Here is a 27,260-nt window from a genome sequence, read left to right on the forward strand (position 1 = left end):
GAAGACCCAGGAGAAAGCCTCTTGGTCCGAGAACAAACCTTATCTGTTCGGATAAAGTTTGCCCCGAGCGGGAATCGAACACGTAGCTAAGTGCTTACAAGGTAGGCGCGCTAGAAAAAATACTGTCTATTTAATTTTGGTCTTGTTTCACTAACCCAAGAGGATTGAAAAGTTCGAAACATCTATCTTGGGACCTATGTCCTATAGGACCTACCTACAGCTTATTAATGAAAGCATCAACTTCATTCATGCATTTGCAGCATTTCGCTGTTCGCACCCTTGTGCAAGCCTAGCCTAGTGAGATAGGTACACTCGGCCACGGATTGAGGTCCCTTTCCCCGAAGGTTTTCCTGTTCCTCATTAACTCATTATTCAACTATCCATTGCTGGTCACTAGCTAAAGATATTTCCTCAGGTGATTATTGTACCTCCTAATCCTAAGGTGAGGTACCACTCAATCCTTCTCTCTGTTGTTTGATCACAATAATGATCAAAGAAAATATTCCCAGCAAATGATCAGCGTTCGATTGTTCTTTTAGTTCGATTACAATTGGGCTTGGCTACAAAGTATACAATTGTACCATGATCAAAGAAAACTTATTACTTCCTAATGATCAGCAATCGATTGTTTCAAGTACTCCAGATATTCGATGTAAACTTGGACTTGAAAACTCACCGTATCTCCGTTAATACTGAGAGCTCTACTATAGGGTTTTATTGCCTGATCATTATACTTATACCGTGGCAGATAATGGTTTTTCTCAATGACATTCGGTTACTCTTGTTCAAATACAGGATGGATTAAGTCTAGTTAACGCGGAGGGTAGCGCGCCTGCCTTGTAAGCGCTAGGTTGCGGGTTAGGGTTTTATTGCCTGATCATTATACCGTGGCAGATAATGGTTTTTCTCAATGACATTCGGTTACTCTTGTTCACATACCTACAGGATGGATTAAGCCTAGTTAACGCGGAGGGTAGCGCGCCTGCCTTGTAAGCGCTAGGTTGCGGGTTTGATTCGCGCCCCGAGGTGAGCTTTATTTAAACCGTTTCGGAACTGTTTTTCTTTCTTTTTTTTTACCCCGAAAACGAAGAGAGAAGGAAGACAGGATAGGAGAAAATCAGCCGCTAGGGGAACGAACCTTATCCCATCAGGAGAAAATCCCCCCCCCCAATGTTTTTCCTGTCCTGTCCTCATGCTTTCTTCGATTTTGGGACTACAGATCCCTCTATCAAACCTCTTAAACCCTTGACACTGTGTTAACTCTCAGTGCCAAGATCGGCCATTAGAGTAAAACTGGCACCACCCGGTATTATTAGGTTTATAGCAAAATATTCTAATGAAGACGATGTGGTGGTGAACCTTGAGTTGAAGCGTTGAGTTTAAACCCAGGTACAAAGTGGTCGGATTGGTTGTGGATTATCTTTAGAGATTCGATTGTATTATGTTTATAGCAAAATATTCTAATGAAGACGACGTGGTGGTGAACCTTGAGTTGAAGCGTTGAGTTTAAACCCAGGTACAAAGTGGTCGGATTGGTTGTGGATTATCTTTAGAGATTCGATATGCTTTATGCTTGAATATCTCATCGCCAATACTCCCTAAGGATGAGCATAATATAAAGCATAAGGCGGTTTTTGCCAACATATTCTTCAGCCAGTTCATCAGCATATTTGGATGTGGGCTTGTTCTAAAAATATAAGAGATCCTTATGTAATCCTTATGTAACCATCAGACACGTAATTTTTCCTGTCGCAAAAAAAAAAAAAAAAAAAACAACAACAACAATAACAACAACAATTGATCAACTTGAGCTTATTTACTTGTCATAAATATCGTTCCCCACTGAATATACACTTCGGTGAATTTCATGACTTGACTTGGACTCAAGTCACCAAACCAAACTCCAGATCTGAAGTTCAACGCGTTAACCAATACACCACTTGATGAAACTCGATCAATCAGCTAAAAACATTCAAATTAACGAAAAATATGATAAGAAATGGTTATATTTAGCCATATTTTTGATGAAATGATGACATACGAATCCATTCAATATATTTAGCTCGAACATTGACTAGTTACGCCCCCAGTAAGAAAAGAACAAAGAGATGCATTATGAATGGATGAGCTATATACAGGGTGTGTGTAGACCTAGTCCGTATATACAGGATGTGTCACGGAGCTTCTTACCAGCATTTCGTGAACACTGGAAATTAATGGAAAAGTTAGATTAGATTAGACCATTGTCAGGGGATTTCACAATAAGTATTAGTGATGAAAAAACAAATACAGGCCATTTGTTTGACGTAAATCTTAAAAAAAAGGCGAATAAAATAAACAAGTAAGTTAATACCTACTTCCAAGTAAAGAGACGAGAGACCAGAAAAAAGAAGAAAAAAATGGACTGGAAATCCAGGAAAAATCAGGGGATTTGCTCTTCCTTTTCCTCGCATTTCCGGGAATTGTCCCTTTCTGAAGGAAAATCCTCTTTCTTTTCCTTCTTTTCCACATCTTAGTAAGATACCCTGAACATGGTATATATCGATGAACAAGCAATGACACTCATGCATATGTTATCTCATACTTCAAGTCTGCTGTAGACTATAGCTGTAGAGTACTATAGACACCTGTGTAACTCTGTAACTCACAAGAGTAAACCCTCCAAGTATGCATTATTAAGATCAATCCATCATGGATATGATCTGTCGAAAATAAGAACTGTATTATTCAATTTGATTTTCACATCTTAGTAAGATACCCTGAACATGGTATATATCGATGAACAAGCAATGACACTCATGCATATGTTATCTCATACTTCAAGTCTGAAAAATAAAACAGGTACACTTGAATAAACAATATCGAGATCAATAGGTAAAATGAATACGAAAAAAATAGCGATTGGTAAAAATTGAGCGTGTGGGCTAACACGGGGGATTTACTTTTATAGCATAATGAGGTATTTTTTGGTAAGACATATTTGCCAATGTTGTCCTGGTCTGTATATCCAGTTATACACATGGTCATACATAAGCTCATACACTGGACAGCTATTTCATAATAGCTCTTTTACCGCACCACTTTTGAGGTAAACATTGAAAAATGTGGTTTTGTGCATGTAATTGAGCAGACAGTTTATATAGTCCACAGTAAAAAGAGTGTTTCACCGCTGTAGTAGTTGTTTTGTATGTGTTTCAACGCTGTAGTAGTTGTTTTGTATGTGTTTCAACGCTGTAGTAGTTCCGTAGCGATGAAATATCAGCATCCGCTAAGGGCCGGGTCCGCAAAGTGAGTTTAATTCGAGATTACGGAGTTAAAACTGGGATTACGTCCTCAATTTGATTTTCACATCTTAGTAAGATACCCTGAACATGGTAATTTGACATATTTTATACCGATGAACAAGCAATGACACTCATGCATATGTTATCTCATACTTCAAGTCTGCTGTATAATAAACTATAGCTGTAGACACCTGTGTAGCTCACAAGAGTAAACCCTCCAAGTATGCATTATTAAGATCAATCCATCATGGATATGATCTGTCGAAAATAAGAACTGTATTATCCTAAGATATACCTACTTGAATTTCAATGCAGAATTTAGGGCAGATTGGGGTAATGTCTCAAACCTAAGTCAATATTATACACAGCTGGCATTTAGGGGAAATGTCTCGTTAGAATTTAGGACAGGTTAGGGCAATGTCTCAAAATGAGTCATGTGACCCACACTGTCAGTATGGGTAACAAGACTCATTTTGAGACAACTCCTGTTGAGGTCTATCAAACGGGCTGAAGCCGGAACTCAGATGAAAGTTCTAACTTCCTTCTTTCGGTCATAGTTCTTCTACATACTACGTTCCCATTTTTCCCCCTTATGTACGTATATGTCCAATTTTGTCCCATCTATTCATCATTCATATCTTTTTTCCCATCTGTTATGTTTCTTTTTCTTGTATATATTCCTTCTCTTTACCCTCTCTTCTTTTTACCCAGAATCCCTTTGTCCCCCTTCCTTCTTTCGCCTTGATCCCTAAGGACGCAATATGTATACCAAGAAGCTAAAGTAAACTATATCTATTGTATACTGTGCGAGCAAACAAGATCCCTACATCATGTATGTGCATATGTTGTATTATCGGAATATACTTACAGCATAATATTGTCTGTGTTTACAGAATAACATAACATGGTCTAGTCCTCTAGTCAATATACAGGGAAAGACATCTGTCAATAAGTCACAATCATAATCTCATAACTATCATAAACCAAGTAACACGACGGACCTAGACCTGGGTTCGATTCCCGCCTCGGGCGAACTTTATCCCAAACAGACGAGGTTCTTTCTCGGAACGGCTGGCTTTCTCCTACGATCTCATAACTATCATAAACCAAGAAACACGACGGACCTAGACCTGGGTTCGATTCCCGCCTCGGGCGAACTTTATCCCAAACAGACGAAGTTCTTTCTCGGAACGGCTGGCTTTCTCCTACCCTGTCGTCCTCTCTTCGATTTCGTGGCGATAAGACCTCCCTCTATGACTTGGTTCACTTTTTTCAAAGCTCTAAAAATATAAATAAAGAAATCTTCGTTAGTTTGAACATTCCTCGGAAAATACCAACCTGGGTGGATATTTACAAACACCCCTGGCAATCCTTATATTGAACAGAGGAGATGGGTTGTTTACCTTACTCGTTACTGTTTACCGAGTGAATTATGTTTGAGTAGAGGTATCAGCAAGTTTACCATTCAACAAGATTGATTGTAAAGTTCACCACTGTAATCTGGTGGATAATCAACCTCAAATAGTCTCATACATATAGTTCACTTTTGTTATTAAGAGGTTTGATAGAGGGAACTGTAACTGCTAAGGTCTTATCGTCCCGAAATCGAAGAGAGAAGGAAGACAGGATAGGAGAAAGCCAGCCGTTCCGAGAACGAACCTTATCCCTTCAGGATAAAATCCGCCCCGGGCGGGATTCGAAATCTATTCGTACAGTATACCCAAGCACTATTATTATCATCAAATACCGACCTTTGTATCTGGAACAGGACTTTGGCTTTCATTCGCCCACTGTTGGTGTTTTTTGTCTTTTTGAGAGGGACACCATATTGCTCGGTACTTAATAAACTTTCTTTTTTTTCTAAATTTTCATGCTTTCATCCATAAATTGGATATTTAAATAGCGGTCCTTGAGCTTTTTATCCTTATTGGACGATAATGTAATCCTTTTATCCTTTAAATGGGATCGTGAACAGCTCTATTGTCCTGTTAATATCCCACATAGACCCATGTGTTATTCAAGAGCCTCTTCAAATGACACTCGCCCTAGTTTCAGAACTGAATAGCTAATTGTTGTACCCATCTTTTTATTAATATTTTAATATCATTCTATGAAGTGAAGGGTGAGAGTTGTTGGAAGTGATTTGTTATCCTTTCCCCCCCCCCTTTTTTTTCTCATAATTTTTTATTGATACTTATATATTATTTAGTGAATTTAAGTACTTCCGGTTTGTTCTGCCTTCACCCTTGAATGGAATCTTTTTTCCAAGGATTCTTTTAAGCTCAACAAGATTTCTCGAATACAAGGCCAGATTATCTACTAATTAAGTGGTACTATTTTTTTTCTGTTCTTGTACCTTCATGTCCAAGTTACTTTTTTTGTCGTTGTACGTTCTAACGCAATATGTTCTAACTCTTTTAAAAGGTGAAAAGACGAAACAAGATTGAGATATCTTCCCAAGATTTGTTGTCCATCCGGGTGACCTCTCCACTTCTCAATACCACATATCCAACTACCACACCCAATGTATACCGATGTCGTTTCGGTCCAGATATTTTCAGTACAGTTCTGCAATTAGCAGGCTTGTCTGAATCTGGAGATATGAATCGCTCTAGAGATCTCAAACCTAAGTCAATATTATACACAGCTGGCATTTAGGGGAAATGTCTCGTTAGAATTTAAGACAGGATAGGACAATGTCTCAAAATGAGTCATGTGACCCACACTGTCAGTATGGGCAACAAGACTCATTTTGAGACAACTCCTGTTGAGGTCCAACAAACGGGCTGAAGCCGGAACTCAGATGAAAAATCTAACTTCCTTCTTTCGGTCATAGTTCTTCTACATTGCTACTAATGCTACCTACCCGTTTTTCCCCCTTATGTACGTATATGTCCAATTTTGTCCCATCTATCCATCATTCATATCTTTTTTTCCCATCTGTTATGTTTCTTTTCCTTGTACATATTCCTTCTCTTTACCCTCTCTTCTTTTTACCCAGAATCCCTCTGTCCCCCTTCCTTCTTTCCCCTTGATCCCTAAGGACGCAATATGTATACCAAGAAGCTAAAGTAAACTATATCTTTTGTATACTGTGCGAGCAAACAAGATCCCTACGTCATGTATGTGCATATGTTGTATTATCGGAATATACTTACAGCATAATATTGTCTCTGTTTACAGAATAACATAACATGGTCTAGTCCTCTAGTCAATATACAGGGAAAGACAACTGTCATTCTGTCAATAAGTCACAATCTCATAACTATCATAAACCAAGTGACACGACGGACCTAGACCTGGGTTCGATTCCCACCTCGGGCGAACTTTATCCCAAACAGACGAGGTTCTTTCTCGGAACGGCTGGCTTTCTCCTACCCTTTCGTCCTGTCTTCGATTTCGTGGCGATAAGACCTCCCTCTATGACTTAATTCACTTTTTTCAAAGCTCTAAAAATATAAATAAAGAAATCTTCGTTAGTTTGAACATTCACTCCCACATGCAACGTTGTTTAAATCTTCAGTGATCCATTGAGAACTGGTACATTAAATTTGCTATCGCCGGAAGTTGTCGACAGTCTCAGACAGGGAAGGTGTCAATACGTTTCGAACTTTCGACGGTCTTTCAGACACAATTTGTTCTTCAAATACCTTCAAGAGTGTCAAGAGTACCTTCTCTACCTGCAAAACTTAAACAAACTTACTTAAAATAATGAAACTCCAACACCGCAACCGATGCTATCAATATACAGGGAAAGACATCTGTCAATAAGTCACAATCACAATCTCATAACTATCATAAACCAAGTAACACAGACCTAGACCTGGGTTCGATTCCCGCCTCGGGCGAACTTTATCCCAAACAGACGAGGTTCTTTCTCGGAACGGCTGGCTTTCTCCTATCCTGTCGTCCTCTCTTCGATTCCGGGGCGATAAGACCTCCCTCTATGACTTAATTCACTTTTTTCAAAGCTCTAAAAATATAAATAAAGAAATCTTCGTTAGTTTGAACATTCCTCGGAAAATACCAACCTGGGTGGATATTTACAAACACCCCTGGCAATCCTTATATTGAACAGAGGAGATGGGTTGTTTACCTTATACTCGTTACTGTTTACCGAGTGAATTATGTTTGAGTAGAAGTATCAGCAAGTTTACCATTCAACAAGATTGATTGTAAAGTTCACCACTGTAATCTGGTGGATAATAAACCTCAAATAGTCTTATACATAGTTCACTTTTTTCACTTTTGTTATTAAGAGGTTTGATAGAGGGAACTGTAACTGCTAAGGTCTTATCGTCCCGAAATCGAAGAGAGAAGGAAGACAGGATAGGAGAAAGCCAGCCGTTCCGAGAACGAGCCTTATCTTCAGGATAAAATCCGCCCCGGGCGGGATTCGAAATCTATTCGTACAGTATACCCAAGCACTATTATTATCATCAAATACCGACCTTTGTATCTGGAACAGGACTTTGGCTTTCATTCGCCCACTGTTGGTGTTTTTTGTCTTTTTGAGAGGGACACCATATTGCTCGGTACTTAATAAACTTTCTTTTTTTTCTAAACTTTCATGCTTTCATCCATAAATTGGATATTTAAATAGCGGTCCTTGAGCTTTTTATCCTTATTGGACGATAATGTTATTCGTACAGTATACCCAAGCACTATTTTCATCATCAAATACCGACCTTTGTATCTGGAACCTGGAACGGGACTTTGGCTTTCATTCGCCCACAGTTGGTGTTTTTTGTCTTTTTGAAAGGGACACCATATTGCTCGGTACTGAATAAACTTTCTTCTTTTTTTCTAAACTTTCATGCTTTCATCCATAAATTGGATATTTAAATAGCGGTCCTTGAGCTTTTTATCCTTATTGGACGATAATGTAATCCTTTTATCCTTTAAATGGGATCGTGAACAGCTCTATTGTCCTGTTAATATCCCACATAGACCCATGTGTTATTCAAGAGCCTCTTCAAATGACACTCGCCCTAGTTTCAGAACTGAATAGCTAATTGTTGTACCCATCTTTTTATTAATATTTTAATATCATTCTATGAAGTGAAGGGTGAGAGTTGTTGGAAATGATGTGTTATCCTTTTCACTTTTTTTTCTCATAATTTTTTATTGATACTTATATATTTATTGAATTTACGAACTTCCGGTTTGTTCTGCCTTCACCCTTGAATGGAATCTTTTTTCCAAGGATTCTTTTAAGCCCAACAAGATTTTTCGAATACAAGGCCAGATTATCTACTAGTTAGGTAGTATGCACTATTTCTTTTCTGTTCTTTTTTTTTTTTAAGAGGTTTGACAGAGGGAACTGTAACTGCTATGGTCTTATCGTCCCGAAATCGAAGAGAGAAGGAAGACAGGATAGGAGAAAGCCAGCCGTTTCGAGAACGAACATTATCCCATCAGGATAAAATCCGCCCCGGGCGGGAATCGAACCCGCGGCCTAGCGCTTACAAGGCAGACGCACTACCAACTAAGCTAACTAGGCTGGCTGCCTTCACCCTTGAATGGGGTCTTTTTTCCAAGGATTCTTTTAAGCTCAACAAGATTTCTCGAATACAAGGCCAGATTATCTACTAGTTCGGTAGTATGCACTATTTCTTTTCTGTTCTTGTACCTTCATGTCTATGGTTCATCCATTTGAATATGGCAGCAAGGATTCATCTAAAAAGTAGGCTACGTTGCCAAACGTGTCAAAGGTTCAACGGTAGAATATCTTTAAAGGAGGAAGGTACATTGCACAGTGCTTCCTCCCACAATGATACTTTTTTTTTATGCCGATGGTATTCAGTATTCGTAATGATTTATGTATTCCTAAAAAAAGTAACGAAAAGATGATTTCTTACTAGAATTGAATAATAATAAATTGTTTATTATATTATTTTATTTCATTTTTTGAACAAAGACTTTGTTTGGACTGCGCAAGTAAAGGGAAAGGGACTTTTCAGTCTCATTTTGGCAGTATATGTAGACAGGGTATATTCTAGTCTACATCTAGGTATTATCAACAGTGACAAAATTAAACAAAAGTTACAGAATTAAAAAAAAAAAAAAATACAAAATTAAACAAAAGTTACAGAATTAAAAAAAAAAAAAAATACAAAATTAAACAAAAGTTACAGAATTAAAAAAAAAAAAAAATACAAAATTAAACAAAAGTTACAGAATTAAAAAAAAAAAAAAATACAAAATTAAACAAAAGTTACAGAATTAAAAAAAAAAAAAAATACAAAATTAAACAAAAGTTACAGAATTACCACTTTTTGCACCTATATCTTCTTACCTAGAGTATCAGTTTTACTAGTTCTTGTGTCTGGAGTGGTATCTGGTGTATTGTGTGTGTTTTTCATTTTCCTGGTACGATTTTCTTTTACGGGCTCTTTTATCTTATTGCTGCCTCAGTGGTGTGGTGGTTAGGACGCTCGTTTGGTAAACAAGAAGGAGTGGGTTTAATCTCAGCTGAGGTATGGAATTTTGTTCTCTATAGCCTATATCTACCTAAGTAGTTTGAATAAATTTTCATGTCCATATAAGAGACATATTCTAAGCGTAATAATATGCCTGCTTTCCTCCTTACTATTCCCTACCCACCTACCTCGTAGTTATTAACATGAATAGAAGAATAATATTCATATCATGTGTAAACTCGTTGAAAAATATTGTTTTCGCTCGTAATACCTTTATTTTCCTCCTCCTCTTCTTCTCCTCCTCCTCAATCTTCTCCTTATGCCCCATTTCCTCCTCCTTCTCTTCCTCCTTCTCTTCCTCCTCCGTCTCCTCCTCCTTCTCCTCTGTCTCCTCCTCCTATGCTTCCTCGTCCTCCTCCGCTTCCTCCTACCCTTCATATTTCCGTCTTCATATGAATATTGTAACTACTTAAATCCAACTACATACCAGCATACGATTTACATCTTATCAAATGTTTCCGTCCTTCCGTTCTATTATTTATTCCACTCATCATTTCGTTATATTATTCTAGTTTCTACTTGTACGTTTCGTATTCTCAGCAAGATTTTCCACACTAAGGAAATGAACGGATATCAGTAGGGAAGCACCCTAGTGCCCTACATCAATATTTCACATTCAGCGTGTAGCAGAAATCTCTGTTTTTGAAGAGGTTTGTGAGAAGTAACTGTAACATGTGAGGTCTTATCGTCCCAAAAGCAAAGGGAAAAGGAGTACAGGATAGGAGAAAGCCAACCGTTCCGAGAACGAACCTTATCTGTTGAGGATAAAGTCCGCCCGGGCGGAAATTGAACCCGCGACCTAGCGCTTACAAAGCAAGCGCGCTACCCTCCAGTCCAACTAGGCTGGCTATCTATCTCTGTGTTTGGTTTTTTAATGTTTCCAAGTTCTGAGACCCATTTCTCTGTTACCTGTGTACAATTGTACTTATCTGTTTGTTTCTTTGTTTGTTTTCCAATGTTTCCAAGTTTCCAACCATTTTCTCTATTTCCTACGGATGTATCCGTGATTGTTTTCCATTATTTGTATCCTTTCTAACCCATATTTCTCTGTTTCTGTGTTGCAGAGTGAACGAGGAGAGAAGACGGGTGGCATGGACAGACTCAGGCGGAGTTTCAGAGACAGCTTTCGACGGCGGAAAGACCAACATATGCCGGAGAGCAGTAAGCCGCACCAGTGGCAGTCTGATGAGGCCTCTGTACGGGCCGGTACCTGCTATTTCCATGTCAAGGTAAGACAACCTCTCTAACTTGTTTAACAACACTGTATAAAGGTCTGGCTGGGGGACGTTAAACAGGGAGAAGAACACTCAGTTTTCATGAGATTCGGATATAGACCATCCGGAGATGTCCTACACCTGAGCGCGAGCGCCCTTGAAGTAGAATCCATGGCTTTCATCATGGGACTTACTCTGCCCTGCGTGCTATCGCACGATCTTTCTCTACCGCCATGGAATTCTTGAACCAGGCAAGCCTGGTCGTCGCCATCTATCATTCACAGATTAGACTTATTGAAAAAGCCAATGCTAGTTAGCTTGGAGGGTAACGCGTCTGTCGTATAAGCGCTAGGTCGCGGATTCGATTCCCACCCGGCGCGGATTTTATCCTGAACGGATAAGGTTCGTTTTCGGAACGGCTGGCTTCATCCTATCCTGTCTTCCCTTGTCTTTGCTTTCGGGATGATAAGATCTTGGCAGTTTCCCTCTATCAAACCTCTTTAAAAAAGGCACAAATATTTGCCCCTTTGAATGACAAGAGAAATTTTCTGAGCCATGTAATGAAGCGAATTGGTTTGGCTGAAATAATCAGACTGGCTCTAATTTTAAGAAATCATGTAAGAAGCATAGGGCAGAACTAGAGCTACACAGTACATACCTTATCATCTGTACCACATTTGTCTGGTCCAAACATGATGGTGTACGGTGTTTTATCATTGAACGCCGTCAGATCTTGTAGTGCTGGTCCCTCGGTGAGAAGTTTAAGATATGCTCCACCGCAATCATGCTTGTCTTGAAACATTACCTCGTATTGAATCACGAATGGAACCTGAAACACACACAACCTATTTAATAAAAATGAAAACTGTCCCAATTTCGTTTGCATTCCAGTGTATATCGTATCCATAGCAACCAAAAATGAATCGAAACTGGTCGATAGCAAATGAACGCGATTAGTATCCAAATAGAAGAGAAGAAAATTTAGTTCCGATCTTTTAATTTCTGAGCTGTCAATGTGAATTTGACCAAGTGAACAATGTACGTTATATATCTGTCTTATTTTTACTTTCCTTATCCTATAGGAAGGAAAGTAATGTAATCGGGTCAAATTTTCGATGGTCAGTTTTTAGTGAGACTATACATATATAAAATAAAATTCGATTTGGACTTTGGAGGAAAAAATAATAAAAGCAAAAAAGGAAGGAAGGAAAAAGAAAATAAATAAATAAAAAGAAAATAAACCAAGCTCTATTTTAGGAGCTTATTTTTCTGAAATTTTTTTATTAAAAAACAACAGAATGAAGATTGAAATCTGACGCAGAGAAAAACCCCTGTGTCGAGGGAAAACAAAGGATTTGACAGGAAAATTGACTTCATGTTGACAATGTACTGTCTATACTGAGGGCTGGGAGCTTATTTTATTTATCTATTGTTTTCGTGACAATATCTGGCTGAGGGACTACAGGGAGGATACCAGCCTGAAATTTCCCTTGCTAATGGAATAGCAAAGTTTGAGTGCGAAGGGGATCGTAAAATTTATGTGTAGCCAAAACCAAATGTCAGCCCTAAGCAATCACCCCGGGGTTGATTGAGAGGCTGACGAAAAACGGTTCAGTTACTTTTTCATCCATAGCTTTAGTCCCTTCTTTTATGTATCTGTCTTGTTTTTTCACGTGTAGTGTACTCATGTCTACGATAATCTACGTGGGAAGTTTGTTTTCTTGATGTTCTTTCTCTATGAAGTCATATCGTAAAGGAAACAACAGTGTTGGTTTTAATGTGCAAGGCCTTGCACATTACAAAATGTCTGGTTTCTCACTCCCGATTTTCTTTCGTTTTTCACAGTAAGTCCCATTCCAGAGTCGATATCCCCGTTGAAATCCAATGGAGATCCCGTCAGTGCCATGTGTCAGCAACTTAGTCTCGGTCTTTCTCTTCTGTCCAAAGTGGACGAGCCGCCCAGCTCTCTGGTGAGTAGACCGGGGGTTCGAACCCCGGGGGGGATGGCGTTTTTTAGCTCCATGTTTTGGGGGTCTAAACCCCAACAAAGCATCCTCAAATAAATATTTAGTAGTGGCGAAAAGCTAGGACCCTTTATGAGTAAACACCAACCTTTTTAAGTAGAAAAAGCCAGGAAGAAGAAGAAGAAGAATAAGTGGCGAAAAGAAAAATAATGAAGTCTGAACTTGTGAATTTGCTACTAAAACCCACGACGGAGTGCTGGAAAGGAGGCGCTTTCCTTTCTACCCCGCCCCCTATCTAACTCCGCTTTATCATTCTCCATTTCCCGCAGACTAACCAGGACATTCTGAGCAGCCCCGACCCGATCAAACAGGGGTTCGAATCCCGGGGGGATGTCGTTTTTTTTAGCTCCATGTTTTGGTGGTCTAAACCCCAACAAAGCATCCTCAAATAAATATTTAGTAGTGGCGAAAAGCTAGGACCCTATATGAGTAAACACCAACAGTTTTTAGTTAGAAAAAAGCTAGGAAGAAGAAGAATAAGTGGCGAAAAGCAAAATAATGAAGTCTGCACTTGTGAATTTGCTACTAAAACCCGTGACTTAGTCGGTTAAGTGCTGGAAAGGAGACGCTTTTCTTTCTACCCCGTATAATATTTTGAAGACAAATCTGATGCAAAAATGAGAGCAAATTAATTTTAGGATTCCAAAATCAAATCCCAATGGAGAATGAATCTTCGAATGGTGAAATCGAACTGGCTGAAGTGTTGAACCAGTCCGAAAATATTACACCCCGCCCCCTATCTAACTCCGCTTTATCATTCTCCATTTCCCGCAGACTAACCAGGACATTCTGAGCAGCCCCGACCCGATCAAACTCAGCGTGTAACAGAAATCTCTGTTTTTGAAGAGGTTCATGAGAAGTAACTGTAACATGTGAGGTCTTATCGTCCCGTAATGGAAGAAAAGGAGGACAGGATAGGAGAAAGCCAACCGTTCCGAGAACGAACCTTATCTGTTGAGGGTAAAGTCCGTCCGGGCGGAAATTGAACCCGCGACCTAACGCTTACAAAGCAAGCGCGCTACCCTCCAGTCCAGCTAGGCTGGCTATCTATCTCTGTGTTTGGATTTCAATGTTTCCAAGTTCTGAGACCCATTTCTCTGTTACCTGTGTACAATTGTATTTCTTTGTTTGTTTTCCAATGTTTCCAACCATTTTCTCTATTTCCTACGGATGTATCCGTGATTGTTTTCCAATGTTTGTATCCTTTCTAACCCATATTTCTCTGTTTCTGTGTTGCAGAGTGAACGAGGAGAGAAGAGGTTATATTTAGCCATATTTTTGATGAAATGATGACATACGGATCCATTCAATATCTTTAGCTCGAACATTGACTAGTTACTTACGCCCCCAGTAAGAACAAAGAGATGCATTATGAATGGATGAGCTATATACAGGGTGTCTGTAGACCTAGTCCGTATATACAGGATGTGTCACGGAGCTTTTTACCAGCATTTCGTGAACATTAGATTAGATCATTAGACAATTGTCAGGGAATTTCACAAAAAGTAGTGATGAAAAAACAAATACAGGCCTAGGCGGAGTTTCAGAGACAGCTTTCGACGGCGGAAAGACCAACATATGCCGGAGAGCAGTAAGCCGCACCAGTGGCAGTCTGATGAGGCCTCTGTACGGGCCGGTACCTGCTATTTCCATGTCAAGGTAAGACAACCTCTCTAACTTGTTTAACATCACTGTATAAAGGTCTGCCTGGGGAAAGTTAAACAGGGAGAAGAACACTCAGTTTTCATGAGATTCGGATATAGACCATCCGGAGATGTCCTACACCTGAGCGCGAGCGCCTTTAAAGTAGAATCCATGGCTTTCATCATGGGACTTACTCTGCCCTGCGTGCTATCGCACCATCTTTCTCTACCGCCATGGAATTCTTGAACCAGGCAAGCCTGGTCATCGCCATCTTTCGTTCAACCGCCAGTGGTTAAACTGGGAGTAGACCAGCTTAGTCTAGCTGGGGGACATACAGGGAGCATACCAGCCTGAATTTCCCTTGCTAAAGAAATAGCAAAAGGTTAAGAGCGAAGGGCATCCACTCGTAAAATTTGTAGCCAAAACCAAATGTCAGCCAAAGCAATCATCCTAGTTAAGTAGGGCTGATTGAGAGGCTGACGAAAAACGCCGACCCCGTCTGAGCAGAGGAAAAGGCGAAGAAGAAGAAGAAGAAGAAGAAGAAGAAGAACGTCACTGTATAAAGCTGTGTCCAAACATAGTCGACCGGCCGTCGATCGACGAGGTGAATCTATGTTGTCGAGGCAGTGTGGACGGTTCAGTCGACATCGATCGACGGTGGATGCCCTTCGCACTTTGCTTTGCTATTTCTTTAGCAAGGGAAATTCAGGCTGGTATGCTCCCTGTATGTCCCCCAGCTAGACTAAGCTGGTCTACTCCCAGTTTAACCACTGGCGGTTGAACGAAAGATGGCGATGACCAGGCTTGCCTGGTTCAAGAATTCCATGGCGGTAGAGAAAGATGGTGCGATAGCACGCAGGGCAGAGTAAGTCCCATGATGAAAGCCATGGATTCTACTTTAAAGGCGCTCGCGCTCAGGTGTAGGACATCTCCGGATGGTCTATATCCGAATCTCATGAAAACTGAGTGTTCTTCTCCCTGTTTAACGTCCCCCAGCCAGACCTTTATACAGTGTTGTTAAACAAGTTAGAGAGGTTGTCTTACCTTGACATGGAAATAGCAGGTACCGGCCCGTACAGAGGCCTCATCAGACTGCCACTGGTGTGGCTTACTGCTCTCCGGCATATGTTGGTCTTTCCGCCGTCGAAAGCTGTCTCTGAAACTCCGCCTGAGTCTGTCCATGCCACCCGTCTTCTCTCCTCGTTCACTCTGCAACACAGAAACAGAGAAATATGGGTTAGAAAGGATACAAACATTGGAAAACAATCACGGATACATTCGTAGGAAAGAGAGAAAATGGTTGGAAACATTGGAAAACAAACAAAGAAATACAATTGTACACAGGTAACAGAGAAATGGGTCTCAGAACTTAGAAACATTGAGAACCAAACACAGAGATAGATAGCCAGCCTAGTTAGCTTGCGCGCTTGTCTTGTAAGCGTTAGGTCGCGGGTTCAATTTCCGCCCGGGCGGACTTAATCCTCAACAGATAAGGTTCGTTCTCGGAACGGCTGGTTTTCTCCTATCCTGTCTTCCTTTTCTTCCATTTCGGGACGATAAGACCTCACATGTTACAGTTTCCTCTATCAAAAACAGAGATTTCTGTTACACCCTCACATGTTACAGTTACTTCTCACATACATACCTCTTCAAAAACAGAGATTTCTGTTACACCCTCACATGTTACAGTTACTTCTCACATACATACCTCTTCAAAAACAGAGATTTCTGTTACACCCTCACATGTTACAGTTACTTCTCACATACATACCTCTTCAAAAACAGAGATTTCTGTTACACCCTCACATGTTACAGTTACTTCTCACATACATACCTCTTCAAAAACAGAGATTTCTGTTACACCCTCACATGTTACAGTTACTTCTCACATACATACCTCTTCAAAAACAGAGATTTCTGTTACACCCTCAGCAAAAAAGGAAGGAAGGAAAAAGAAAATAAATAAATAGAAAGAAAATAAACCAAGCTCTATTTTAGGAGCTTATTTTTCTGAAAATTTTTATTAAAAAACAACAGAATGAAGATTGAATTCTGACGTAGAGAAAAACCCCTGTGTCGAGGGAAAACAAAGGGATTTGACAGGAAAATTGACTTCATGTTGACAAGGTGCTGTCTGCTAGGGGCTTATTTTATTTATCTATTGTTTTCATGACAATATCTGGCTGAGGGACTACAGGGAGGATACCAGCCTGAAATTTCCCTTGTTAAAGAAATAGCAATGGTTGAGTGCGAAGGGGATCGTAAAATTTATGTGTAGCCAAAACCAAATGTCAGCCCTAAGCAATCCCCCCGGCGTTGATTGAGAGGCTGACGAAAAACGGTTCAGTTACTTTTTCATCCATAGCTGTAGTTCCTTCTGTTATATATCTGTCTTATTTTTACTTTCCTTATCCCATAGGAAGGAAAGTAATGTAATCGGGTCAAATTTTCGATGGTCAGTTTTTAGTGTCAAAACACGTTTTGAGGTCCCTCGAGCCTAAATCCAAAGTTTCAGCCATTGATCCGTGTGTGTGTGTCTGTCTGTAAACAATATATCTCGAGAACGGTAAGAGTTAGAGACTTGAAATTTGGTATGTAGCTGTCAAATGTGACAAGGATGCGACACGAAACTTTTGGTTAAGACCGGTGCAACGGTTGGCGGCATTTTACCGCTTTTTGGCGGTTTTCGGTGTAATTTAACAATATCTCGGGAACGGTACAAGCTAGAGACTTGAAATTTGGTATGTAGTTAACAAATGTGACAAGGATGTGAAAAATACAAAACACAAAATATTTGGTTGAGATGGTTGCTGCGCTTGGCGGTATTTTGACCGCTTTTGGACAGATTTCGACCGTTTTTTGGCGGTTTTAGCTTAGCTACAAAACGGTTAGAGATATTGTAAAAATTAGGGTAAAAGAACACTCAAATAAGAATCATTCAATAGGATAAGGAAAGTCGTGTGCGGTTAGAGATATTGTAAAAGTTAGGGTAAAAGAACACTCAAATAAGCATCATTCAATATATACATCGTCACTATAGCTGAAAACCGCCATTGGACAGATTTCGACCGTTTTTTGGCGGTTTTCAGCTATAGCGGCAAAACGGTTAGAGATATTGTAAAAGTTAGGTTAAAAGAACACTCAAATAAGCATCATTCAATAGGATAAGGAAAGTCGTGTGATGTTCACACCAGATTTTTTCACGTGTAGTGTACTCATGTCTACGATAATCTACGTGGGAAGTTTGTTTTCTTGATGTTCTTTCTCTATGAAGTCATATCGTGTAGGTTTCCTATACTATATACTATATGTACAGTCGTGTATTGTGTTTCAGATACTTGAAACTTTCCTTTTGGCCCGTTCGAAATTTATTCACGTGTGTGGGATGTTTTTGTTACTCTTTTTGTCGACCCCTCTTTTAAAAGGTGAAAAGACGAAACAAGATTGAGATATCTTCCCAAGATTTGTTATATTGTTATCCATCCGGGTGACCTCTCCACTTCTTAATACCATATATCCAACTACCACACCCAACGTACCGATGTCGTTTCGGTCCAGATATTTTCAGTACAGTTCTGCAATTAGCAGGCTTGTCTGAATCTGGAGATATGAATCGCTCTAGAGAGCACTAACGGGGATCCCCCCCTGTGTGTTTTTTGCTAAATCTTGTGGCCACCTATCTTCTTACCTAGAGTATCGGTTTTACTAGTTCTTGTGTCTGGAGTGGTATCTGGTGTATTGTGTGTGTTTTTCATTTTCCTGGTACGATTTTCTTTTACGGGCTCTTTTATACTATTGCTGCCTCAGTGGTGTGGTGATTAGGACGCTCGTTTGGTAAACAAGAAGGGGTGGGTTCAATCTCAGCTGAGGTATGGAATTTTGTTCTCTATAGCCTATATCTACCTAAGTAGTTTGAATAATAATTGTTAGCGATCTATTCTTTCTCTTTTGATTGTTTCCCTTCTCCTCTTTCAACCTTCTCTTCTCTCGTCCATCATTGTGCTGTTGTTTTCTGAAAAGGATCTTTTATAACTTGATAAGGAGAACCAAAAAGGCAGATATATTTTGCAGAACTTCAAAGAAAAAGGCAGATATATTTTGCAGAACTTCAAAGAAGTTCTGCAAAATATATCTGCCTTTTTCTTTGAAGTTCTGCAAATATATCTGCCCTTTTTCTTTTTTTCTATATCTTTTTTTTTTTCTTCTTCACTTAGCGCTTAGTTATTTTTACCCCTCGAAAAAGTGTATTTTACCCCTCGGGGGGTAAATACCCCCAGGTTGGGAACCAATGCTATACACTATGTACAGTCGTGTATTGTGTTTCAGATACTTGAAACTTTCCTTTTGGCCCGTTCGAAATTTATTCACGTGTGTGGGATGTTTTTGTCCATGTTTTTTTTTCTACAAAGGTCGTTCAAAATTTATTCAAGTGTGGAGGATGTTTTCATTATTATTTACAATTTTTTACCCTTAAAAGAGAATTGTGTGTGTAGGAGTGTAGGCGGTGAAGGTACATTAAAAAAAAATAATAATAATAACATGTATGTTGGTACCTCTAAATAGTTTAGCCTTTTAGTCCTGGAATTTGTCGGCAAACATTCCAAAAGCAATCACCCTAGGGCTGACGAAAAACGCTAACCCCTTCTGAACATACACGGGAAAAGGCGTAGAAAAACAAGAACAAAATGGTTCACAAGATAACAAGTATGTACTAGGTAATTTACATTTTTGCTCTCTGTGTGTGTTTCAGTATCTAGGTTGTGTAGAAGTGTACGAGTCAAGAGGAATGCAAGTCTGCGAGGATGCCTTGAAAGTTGTACTAATTTACATGTTTGCTCTCTGTGTGTGTTTCAGTATCTAGGTTGTGTAGAAGTGTACGAGTCAAGAGGAATGCAAGTCTGCGAGGATGCCTTGAAAGTTCTACGGGTAAGTAAAGAACTTGTAGATGTAAAAGGTCCTGGGTTCGATTCCTGGAACCTAATTTTCGGTACTCTTGCTATGGATGGTCATTTTTGGCGTAAGTTTTTTTTTCCAAACTCAAATCAAAATAATAGAGGGATTAATTATTTATTATTTGTTTGATTCCTCAGAATTCAAGGCGGAGACCTGTGCGAGCAATAAGTTCACAAGATAACAAGTATGTACTAATTTACATTTTTGCTCTCTGTGTGTGTTTTAGTATCTAGGTTGTGTAGAAGTGTACGAATCAAGAGGAATGCAAGTCTGCGAGGATGCCTTGAAAGTTCTACGGGTAAGTAAAGAACTTGTAGATGTAAAAGGTCCTGGGTTCGATTCCTGGAACCTTATTTTCGGTACTCTTGCTATGGATGGTCATTTTTGGCGTAAGTTTTTTTTTCCGAACTCATCAAAATAATAGAGGGATTAATTATTTATTATTTGCTTGTTTCCTCAGAATTCAAGGCGGAGACCTGTGCGAGCAATATTATACGTGTCAGGAGATGGACTGAGAGTGGTAGATGACGAAACAAAGGTAAGGAAATGCGGTTTGAATCCCAGTAACGACAGAAAACTTTTTCTCAGGAAGATCATTAAATTTGTAAGATGATCCACTGGTAACGCGCTTGTTTGCCCTGGAAAAGGTTCCTGGATCGATTTCCGGAGTAAAATAATAATCAACCTAAAACAAACCAAATTACCTAATTCTATTTTTTTATTCGATTCTTAGTTTTTTTTTTTACAACACCGGGTCCGGTATTTCTAACGTGTTTTTGTTTCCTACAGGGTCTCATGGTAGATCAGACAATAGAGAAGGTGTCATTCTGCGCACCCGATAGGAATCACGAAAAGGGATTCTCCTATATCTGCAGAGATGGCACCACTAGGCGGTGGATGTGTCATGGCTTCCTAGCACTCAAGGAATCGGTAAGTATTAAGTACACCAGTACACAAGACTCGGGCCTAAAGTCCCATGTAAAAGTTCAAAGAATCGGTAAGTATAAAACTAGAAGTTTAGATAAGGTGAGTATGGGCTCACTGGCACCCAGACATAAATCCCACACTTTCAGTATACCAGTACACAAGACTCGGGCCTAAAGTCCCATGTAAAAGAATCGTTAAAAGTATAAAACTAGAAGTTTAGATAAGGTGAGTATGGGCTCACTGGCACCCAGACATAAATTTCCCATATTGAAGGTTTGATTTGAAGTGACCTTTTTGGTTCAGTGCCCCCCATCTATCTTTTCCCGCCATAAAAAATATCTTGAGTTACCAGTACACAAGACTCGGGCCTAAAGTCCCATGTAAAAGTTCATAGAATCGGTAAGTATAAAAGTAGAAGTTTAGATAAGGTAAGAATGGGCTCATTGGCACCCAGACATAAATCCCACACTTTCCCATATTGAAGGTTTGATTTGAAGTGACCTTTTTGGTTCAGTGCCCCCCATCTATCTTTTCCCGCCATAAAAAATATCTCCACACTTTCCCATATTGAAGGTTTGATTTGAAGTGACCTTTTTGGTTCAGTGCCCCCCATCTATCTTTTCCCGCCATAAAAAATATCTTGAGTGATGACGTAAAATTGGACACTCATGTTGCGTGATTGGGTAATAAAATGAAAAGTTTTCATTAAGTTACACTTTCATTTCATTGACATTTAAGTCAATGTTTGGGTTAAATAACTTCACACTTATTCACGTAGTCTATTCCTGTATCTGCGTATTGTCTGGAAAAATGTTTTCAAATGTCGGGAACTTTAGGTTGTTCTCCCACATGCATCCCAATACTTTTCCTCGATGTTGTTGCTGGACCTTAGTGCAAGGCAGGACTTTAGGTGTGGCTGGAGTTCATCGGAGTGTTGAGTGAATAGAGCAGCAATATGCGGCACACATGGCCTCGCTACTTAGCGTGTAAATAAATAAATAAAAAATATCTTATGCGGGTGTGTAGGTCTTGGAAAAATAAAACTAAATTTTCTAACCATCTTTACTCTCCCCCCAGGGTGAGCGGTTGAGTCACGCGGTGGGCTGCGCGTTCGCCGCCTGTCTGGAACGCAAACAGAAGCGCGACAAAGAGTGTGGCGTAACGATGAACTTCGACACGACCAACTCCACGTTTACCCGGTCCGGTAGCTTTCGACAGCCGACGCTCACGGACCGAATTATCGACGGTGAGGTAGACATGCCTGTCTCTCCCCTGTCACCTCCCCCCAACTCTGTACCTACCACTCCTGGTGAGTATCTAGAACCATACTGATAGATTCTGACGTGACTTTGTGAAGATTCATCTTGAAAAGAACACCACTTCTACTTTTCACAGTTGGTTCTCCGCAACCAGTAAATCACCTCAAGATGCTTACACGGGCAGGAACCGAAGCTTCGACAAGGTAGAGATAGGCTGGCTATGGGGTATGGGTTCCTATGGCTATGGGTTCCTATTCCGCCCAATGTTGGGTATTTTTCTGAATACCGAATTACCACTTATAAATGTATTTTTCACTCTCTCTCACAGGTTCAGTCAAACCCCCCAATCCCCACGCAATAGAGCGGCCCCACGCCCCCATCCCTCTACTTCAGCGGCAAGGGTCATTCCGAGGGTTCTCCCAGCTCAACCAGGCCTCGCCGTTCAAACGACAGCTGTCCCTACGGATCGGAGACTTGCCTTCCAATCTTGAACGCACCCGTCTACAGCAGCTTAGTCTGACGCAGGCCAACCACGCCAATAATATAGCTCCACTTATATACTTGAAAACTCCAGGTAGGGCATGATTTATAGGCACGTTCAACCTCCGCAGTTGAGACTCCACTAGGCTTGAACGCCGGAGATTTTCCGGATTCGATTCCTGGCAGGGTCGAAGTTTTTTTTTTTTTTTGGTTCTGCTTCGCGTTAAGGGTGGACTTAGCACTACCAGTGTAAAAAGACCAGTTTCTTTACAACTCCAGGTAATTTAATTTTATTTTTAAGTTTCCATTTATTAATAATACAACATATCAACAGAACATGAAAAATCCATATAAATGGTATACCCATCCGCAAAAGCAAAGCTTGTGCCACGGATCGGGAGTTCATTTATAATAGAGGCTTTTTCAAATAGGTTTGATCGAAAGAACTCTAACTACTGAGGTCTTACTTGTTTAGATTAAACTCCGCCCCAGGCGAGAATCGAATTCGAAAGATTGATGATGATTGAGAATAGTAAAGGAGGCACTCGTCAGTCAATGGCAAAGGTCACTTAGTAATGCTGTAAGTAATACCCACAAAAGTTGCGTGGCTCTCTGCTTCACCACAAAATTATTTTGAATAGGTAATATTTATCTCCAAAATGATATCACAATTGAGCAGTCTATACTTTTGTTCAATTTCTAACCCTATTTCTTTATTCTCGTGTGTTTCACAGTAAGTCCCATTCCAGAGTCGATATCCCCGTTGAAATCCAATGGAGATCCCGTCAGTGCCATGTGTCAGCAACTTAGTCTCGGGCAAGACTTTAGGTGGCTGGAGTTCATCGGGGTGTTGAGTGAACAGAGCAGACAGTTCGGTTAATATCTGATTCCTCTTTTGTGGAGATCTTGGAAAAATAAAAGTAAAGATTCCTATTTTATGCAGGTGTGCAGGTCTTGGAAAAATAAAACTAAATTTTCTAACCATCTCTTCTTCTCCCCCCAGGGTGTAATACTAATTTTCTAACCATCTTTCCTCTCCCCCCAGGGTGAGCGGTTGAGTCACGCGGTGGGCTGCGCGTTCGCCGCCTGTCTGGAACGCAAACAGAAGCGCGACAAAGAGTGTGGCGTAACGATGAACTTCGACACGACCAACTCCACGTTTACCCGGTCCGGTAGCTTTCGACAGCCGACGCTCACGGACCGAATTATCGACGGTGAGGTAGACCTGCCTGTCTCTCCCCTGTCACCTCCCCCCAACTCTGTACCTACCACTCTTGGTGAGTATCTAGATTCTAGAACCATACTGATAGATTCTGACGTGACTTTGAAAAGAAGAACACCACTTCTAATTTTCACAGTTGGTTCTCTGGAACCAGTAAATCTCAAGATGCTTACACTACAAATTAAATTGAGCCCAAAGGCAAGGTAACCCTTTACCCTTGATAAATGGAGTGTGCCTGAAAGCATATGGTGTGTTCTAATCTTCTAATCCGCTCGACTCCTTTACATATACGGCAGATTGGGACATAGCTCCACCGACACTTTTTGGTGGCATGTTAGTCGAATTTTGCTGGAGGACAAAAACATTTCTATTATTATTTATTAATTTTAATTAAAATAGAAAGTAGGACAGTTTAGAAGAAAGCCAGCCGTTCCAAAAACGAACCTTATCTGTTTAAGATTTCCCGCCTCAGATCCAAACTGATGAAATGAGCCTCATACAGCAGGCAAAGAAGGGGGTAGAAAAACAAACCGCTCTCGACAGAATACGACAAGTTTCTACAAATTGCTCTTTATAGAGGTCCAGAAAAACAAAATTGCTCTTTATAGAGGCTCGTGACTGCAAACACGTGATTTTCCCGGAAAAAATCATTGCTCTTTATAGAGGCTCGATTTTGCTGTTTAACCAGGTTTTTGGGTCAAAAATGAAGGGACCACGATTTTTTTCCTCTTTATCCAGTTTTACTCTTTATCCGAGTCCTCTTTATCCAGGTTCGACTGTATGTAAATTGGGTTTTAACTTTTAACTCCACTTTCTTTTCTTGATTCAGTGGCAGCTCTTGACCTGGTCGTTCTAGTTGTATCATGGGTTCTACTCAAACTAATTATAATATTAAGTTTTAATGTAAAATGTGCCCCTACCCAACTTGTTGGGTGGGCAATAATAATGAAATTTACTTATCAAGTACTTTTATATTCCATGCAATTCAAGTACTTAACTTGGTTTCTTTTTATCACTTGAACTACCTACTTATTTCGCCATACTTATGAATGTGTTTTCCAAAAGAACTTTTATCCTAGGACCTCAATATACTCTTAGATGAAATTTTGTATTGGTATTTTGATAGCAAATATTTCAACGGGGTACTTTCGAGTGTTCTCGTGTTGACCCAGCACCTAAATGGGAAGTATTGTGTCTCTTATCACCCTTCTGATGCTACAACACGGACCACACAAATCTAATGTAGCAGATTGGGATTTCCATTAGGGAGACAATTGTTTCCTTCGAAAAAAAAAAAAAAAAAAAATGGCTCCGTAAATGGGGAACTTGTCAAGGAAAATTACCACTATAAACCTTTGTTACTTAAAGAACTTTCGAAACTAAAATTTCTTATATTAATATTCAAAACGTACTTATTCTTAATGACGACCTATCTATATTCTATGTTGTTCCAAATTATTCTCATACATATCACTAAAGTTAACAATAATTATCCTTACTTTAATCTTAACCATTTCTTAACTTATAGAATTTTAAATTTAATCTATTCCTTGCTGTAGAGAATTTAGATCCTAGAATACCTTGGAACTTGTCCCCGGCAAGGAAAATTACCACTATAAACCTTTGTTACTTAAAGAACTTTCGAAACTAAAATTTCTTATATTAAAATTCAAAACGTACTTATTCTTAATGACGACCTATCTATATTCTATGTTGTTCCAAATTATTCTCATACATATCACTAAAGTTAACAATAATTATCCTTACTTTAATCTTAACCATTTCTTAACTTATAGAATTTTAAATTTAATCTATTCCTTGCTGTAGAGAATTTAGATCCTAGAATACCTTGTCAACGCTTAGAAGTTACTTAGAATAGAAAAGTAGGTGTTTTATGAGTGGTAGGTGTCCTAGTGATTTTGGTAACTATGATGGATTTAATATGATGCATGATGATTTTCTAATATATGCAAACGCAAATGATGTAATATTGAATAGTAGATATTGCCTCAGGCAATAATTTCGCCCTTTGTTAGTAATTTATTGTATTGGTGTATATTGAATTATAACCAATGAAAAATTGATTAAATAAAAAATTGAACTCCCTTCTTTTGGAAGATTTTCCAAGTCCGCTAAAACAAAATTTGTTATATCACATTAAAAAGTTGATCAACTATTTCTAACACCAAAATGAACATTTTATTTTGCCGAAATAGTAGACTCCCCCTTAGGGTATATTAGACTAATAGAAAGTGATTCACGTTTAGTGTTGCCTCTCCGTTTTAGATGTTGTTGGTTTTTTGTTAAATTATATTTTTGATAATTCTGATAGATAAATTATTATTACTTAAACTAATTGAAATTTGTTCAGATTTCCAATACGGTAAAGGATCCATTATAAGAGTTGAAATTTTGTAGTTTTATACTTTTTTTTCTGTTCAATTCAAACTTTTAACCAGGTTCAAGTTTTTTCCCTCAGCCAAGTTTTATGGCCCAAATCATTTTACTATTTTTTTATTTTTTTCCCCACCGTCTTCGAAATAAAGGCTATATTTTCGCGTTTTACGCGCTCACAAATGAAACCTCCTGTTTTATTTTGTTGTACATTCCACCTTCTTCTCTATCTACTGTAGTAAGAGTAGTTACACGAGTTATGGTCGGGGCCACAATCCCATCCTGAGATATTTTCCTTCTTAGTCCTGTCTTTTAATTTCTTATCATTTTCTCCTCCCGTTCTTAATATATTCTTATACTCTTCTTATATAGTTATATCTGTCTCTGTCGTCCATATTCTTCTTAGACCTGTCTTAAAATACTTCTCAGCCCGTTATTGTATTTTCATATTCTTCTTAGACCTGTCTCTTATCCATGCTCTTCTTAGACCTGTCTTCTATTGTAGCTTCTGTCTGTGGAGATACTTTATTTGATTGCAAATACTTTAATTTATTCATTTCGAGGGGTTTGTCTTCACTTTATAACTGCTAAGATCTTTAGTGAAATTAATTTATTTGAATTCCAAAAATGGACTGTGAAATAGGACCTCAATTGATATTTTTACCATGGGTTTGACTATAATATCATGGTTTTGTCTTCATAATTGATGTGGTTTTGTAACCAATACTTCTAATATCCCCCATACAAACATATCACACTTATCACAATTACTGTGTTGAAATGTCTAATTACAGAGCTATCAAAGGCTCAGTTTTGATATCTTTTTAATTTTATGACAAAAAAAATCTGTACTTACTTTTTTATTTGTAATTTTATTTTTACTGACTTATTATTTATCTAATAATTTTCCTTTGTTTATAAATAGTAAAAAGAACCTTATTATAATTTTCTGTAAATATAGCAAAATATAAATGTTATATTTTTCCTTTTTTAAAAAGCGAAATGGTTTTTCTTTCTGTTAATCTTGAGGTATTTACTATTTTTTTCAGCGACCTTGAGGTATTTAGTAGCGTAATGGTCAACAGCATTACTAAGTGCCTCCTTTGCAATCCATTTTCATATTTTAACTTTTTTTACACTGGTAAGGACGCCACTGGTCGCTACCCGGTTAAAGTATCTACTCAAACGTCCTCACGAGGCTGAGTGCACCCCGAACTCTTAGCACAGGGCCAAAAACTTCCATCCTGCCGGGAATCAAACCCGCGACCTCCGGCTTGCAAGCCTAGTGTGATGGTCATTCTGCCAAGGAGGTAGCCACATGCACAAAAATTAATAGTAAAAAAAAGTAGCGCGTCTGCCTTGTAAGCGCTAGGCCGC

At 39.2% G+C, this 27,260-nt stretch overlaps 1 protein-coding gene and 2 long non-coding RNA genes across 3 annotated transcripts; 2 read left to right on the forward strand and 1 right to left on the reverse strand.

Annotated features, from left to right (window-relative positions):
- The first annotated feature begins 10,830 nt into the window (after positions 1-10,830).
- LOC103513264 (protein numb-like) lies at positions 10,831-23,972 on the forward strand. Its single transcript, XM_026826518.1, has 10 exons — positions 10,831-10,871; positions 14,540-14,663; positions 19,503-19,574; positions 20,062-20,139; positions 20,391-20,531; positions 21,606-21,837; positions 22,116-22,361; positions 23,002-23,114; positions 23,313-23,544; positions 23,962-23,972. Exons 1-10 carry the CDS (start codon positions 10,858-10,860, stop codon positions 23,970-23,972), a joined length of 1,263 nt encoding a protein of 420 aa, XP_026682319.1. The 5' UTR covers positions 10,831-10,857.
- Positions 12,824-13,307, forward strand: LOC113469080. The gene is made up of 2 exons (XR_003392617.1): positions 12,824-12,950; positions 13,274-13,307. It is a non-coding gene; the product is annotated as an uncharacterized LOC113469080 (long non-coding RNA).
- Positions 23,973-24,245: 273 nt separating the features above from the next.
- Positions 24,246-26,814, reverse strand: LOC113469081. The gene is made up of 2 exons (XR_003392618.1): positions 25,338-26,814; positions 24,246-25,069 (listed from the first exon to the last, which is right to left on the reverse strand). It is a non-coding gene; the product is annotated as an uncharacterized LOC113469081 (long non-coding RNA).
- Positions 26,815-27,260: the final 446 nt, after the last annotated feature.

Source organism: Diaphorina citri, unplaced genomic scaffold (genome assembly GCF_000475195.1).
Source record: "Diaphorina citri unplaced genomic scaffold, Diaci psyllid genome assembly version 1.1 scaffold947, whole genome shotgun sequence".
Lineage (NCBI taxonomy): Eukaryota > Metazoa > Arthropoda > Insecta > Hemiptera > Psyllidae > Diaphorina > Diaphorina citri.

What these genes read in the sequence shown, in the direction of transcription:
- LOC103513264 (XM_026826518.1), top strand. An exon ending in TGGTAGATGACGAAACAAAG is followed by an intron (nt 20,140 to 20,390) that starts GTAAGGAAATGC and finishes TGTTTCCTACAG; the next exon opens with GGTCTCATGGTAGATCAGAC. An exon ending in TCCTAGCACTCAAGGAATCG is followed by an intron (nt 20,532 to 21,605) that starts GTAAGTATTAAG and finishes CTCTCCCCCCAG; the next exon opens with GGTGAGCGGTTGAGTCACGC.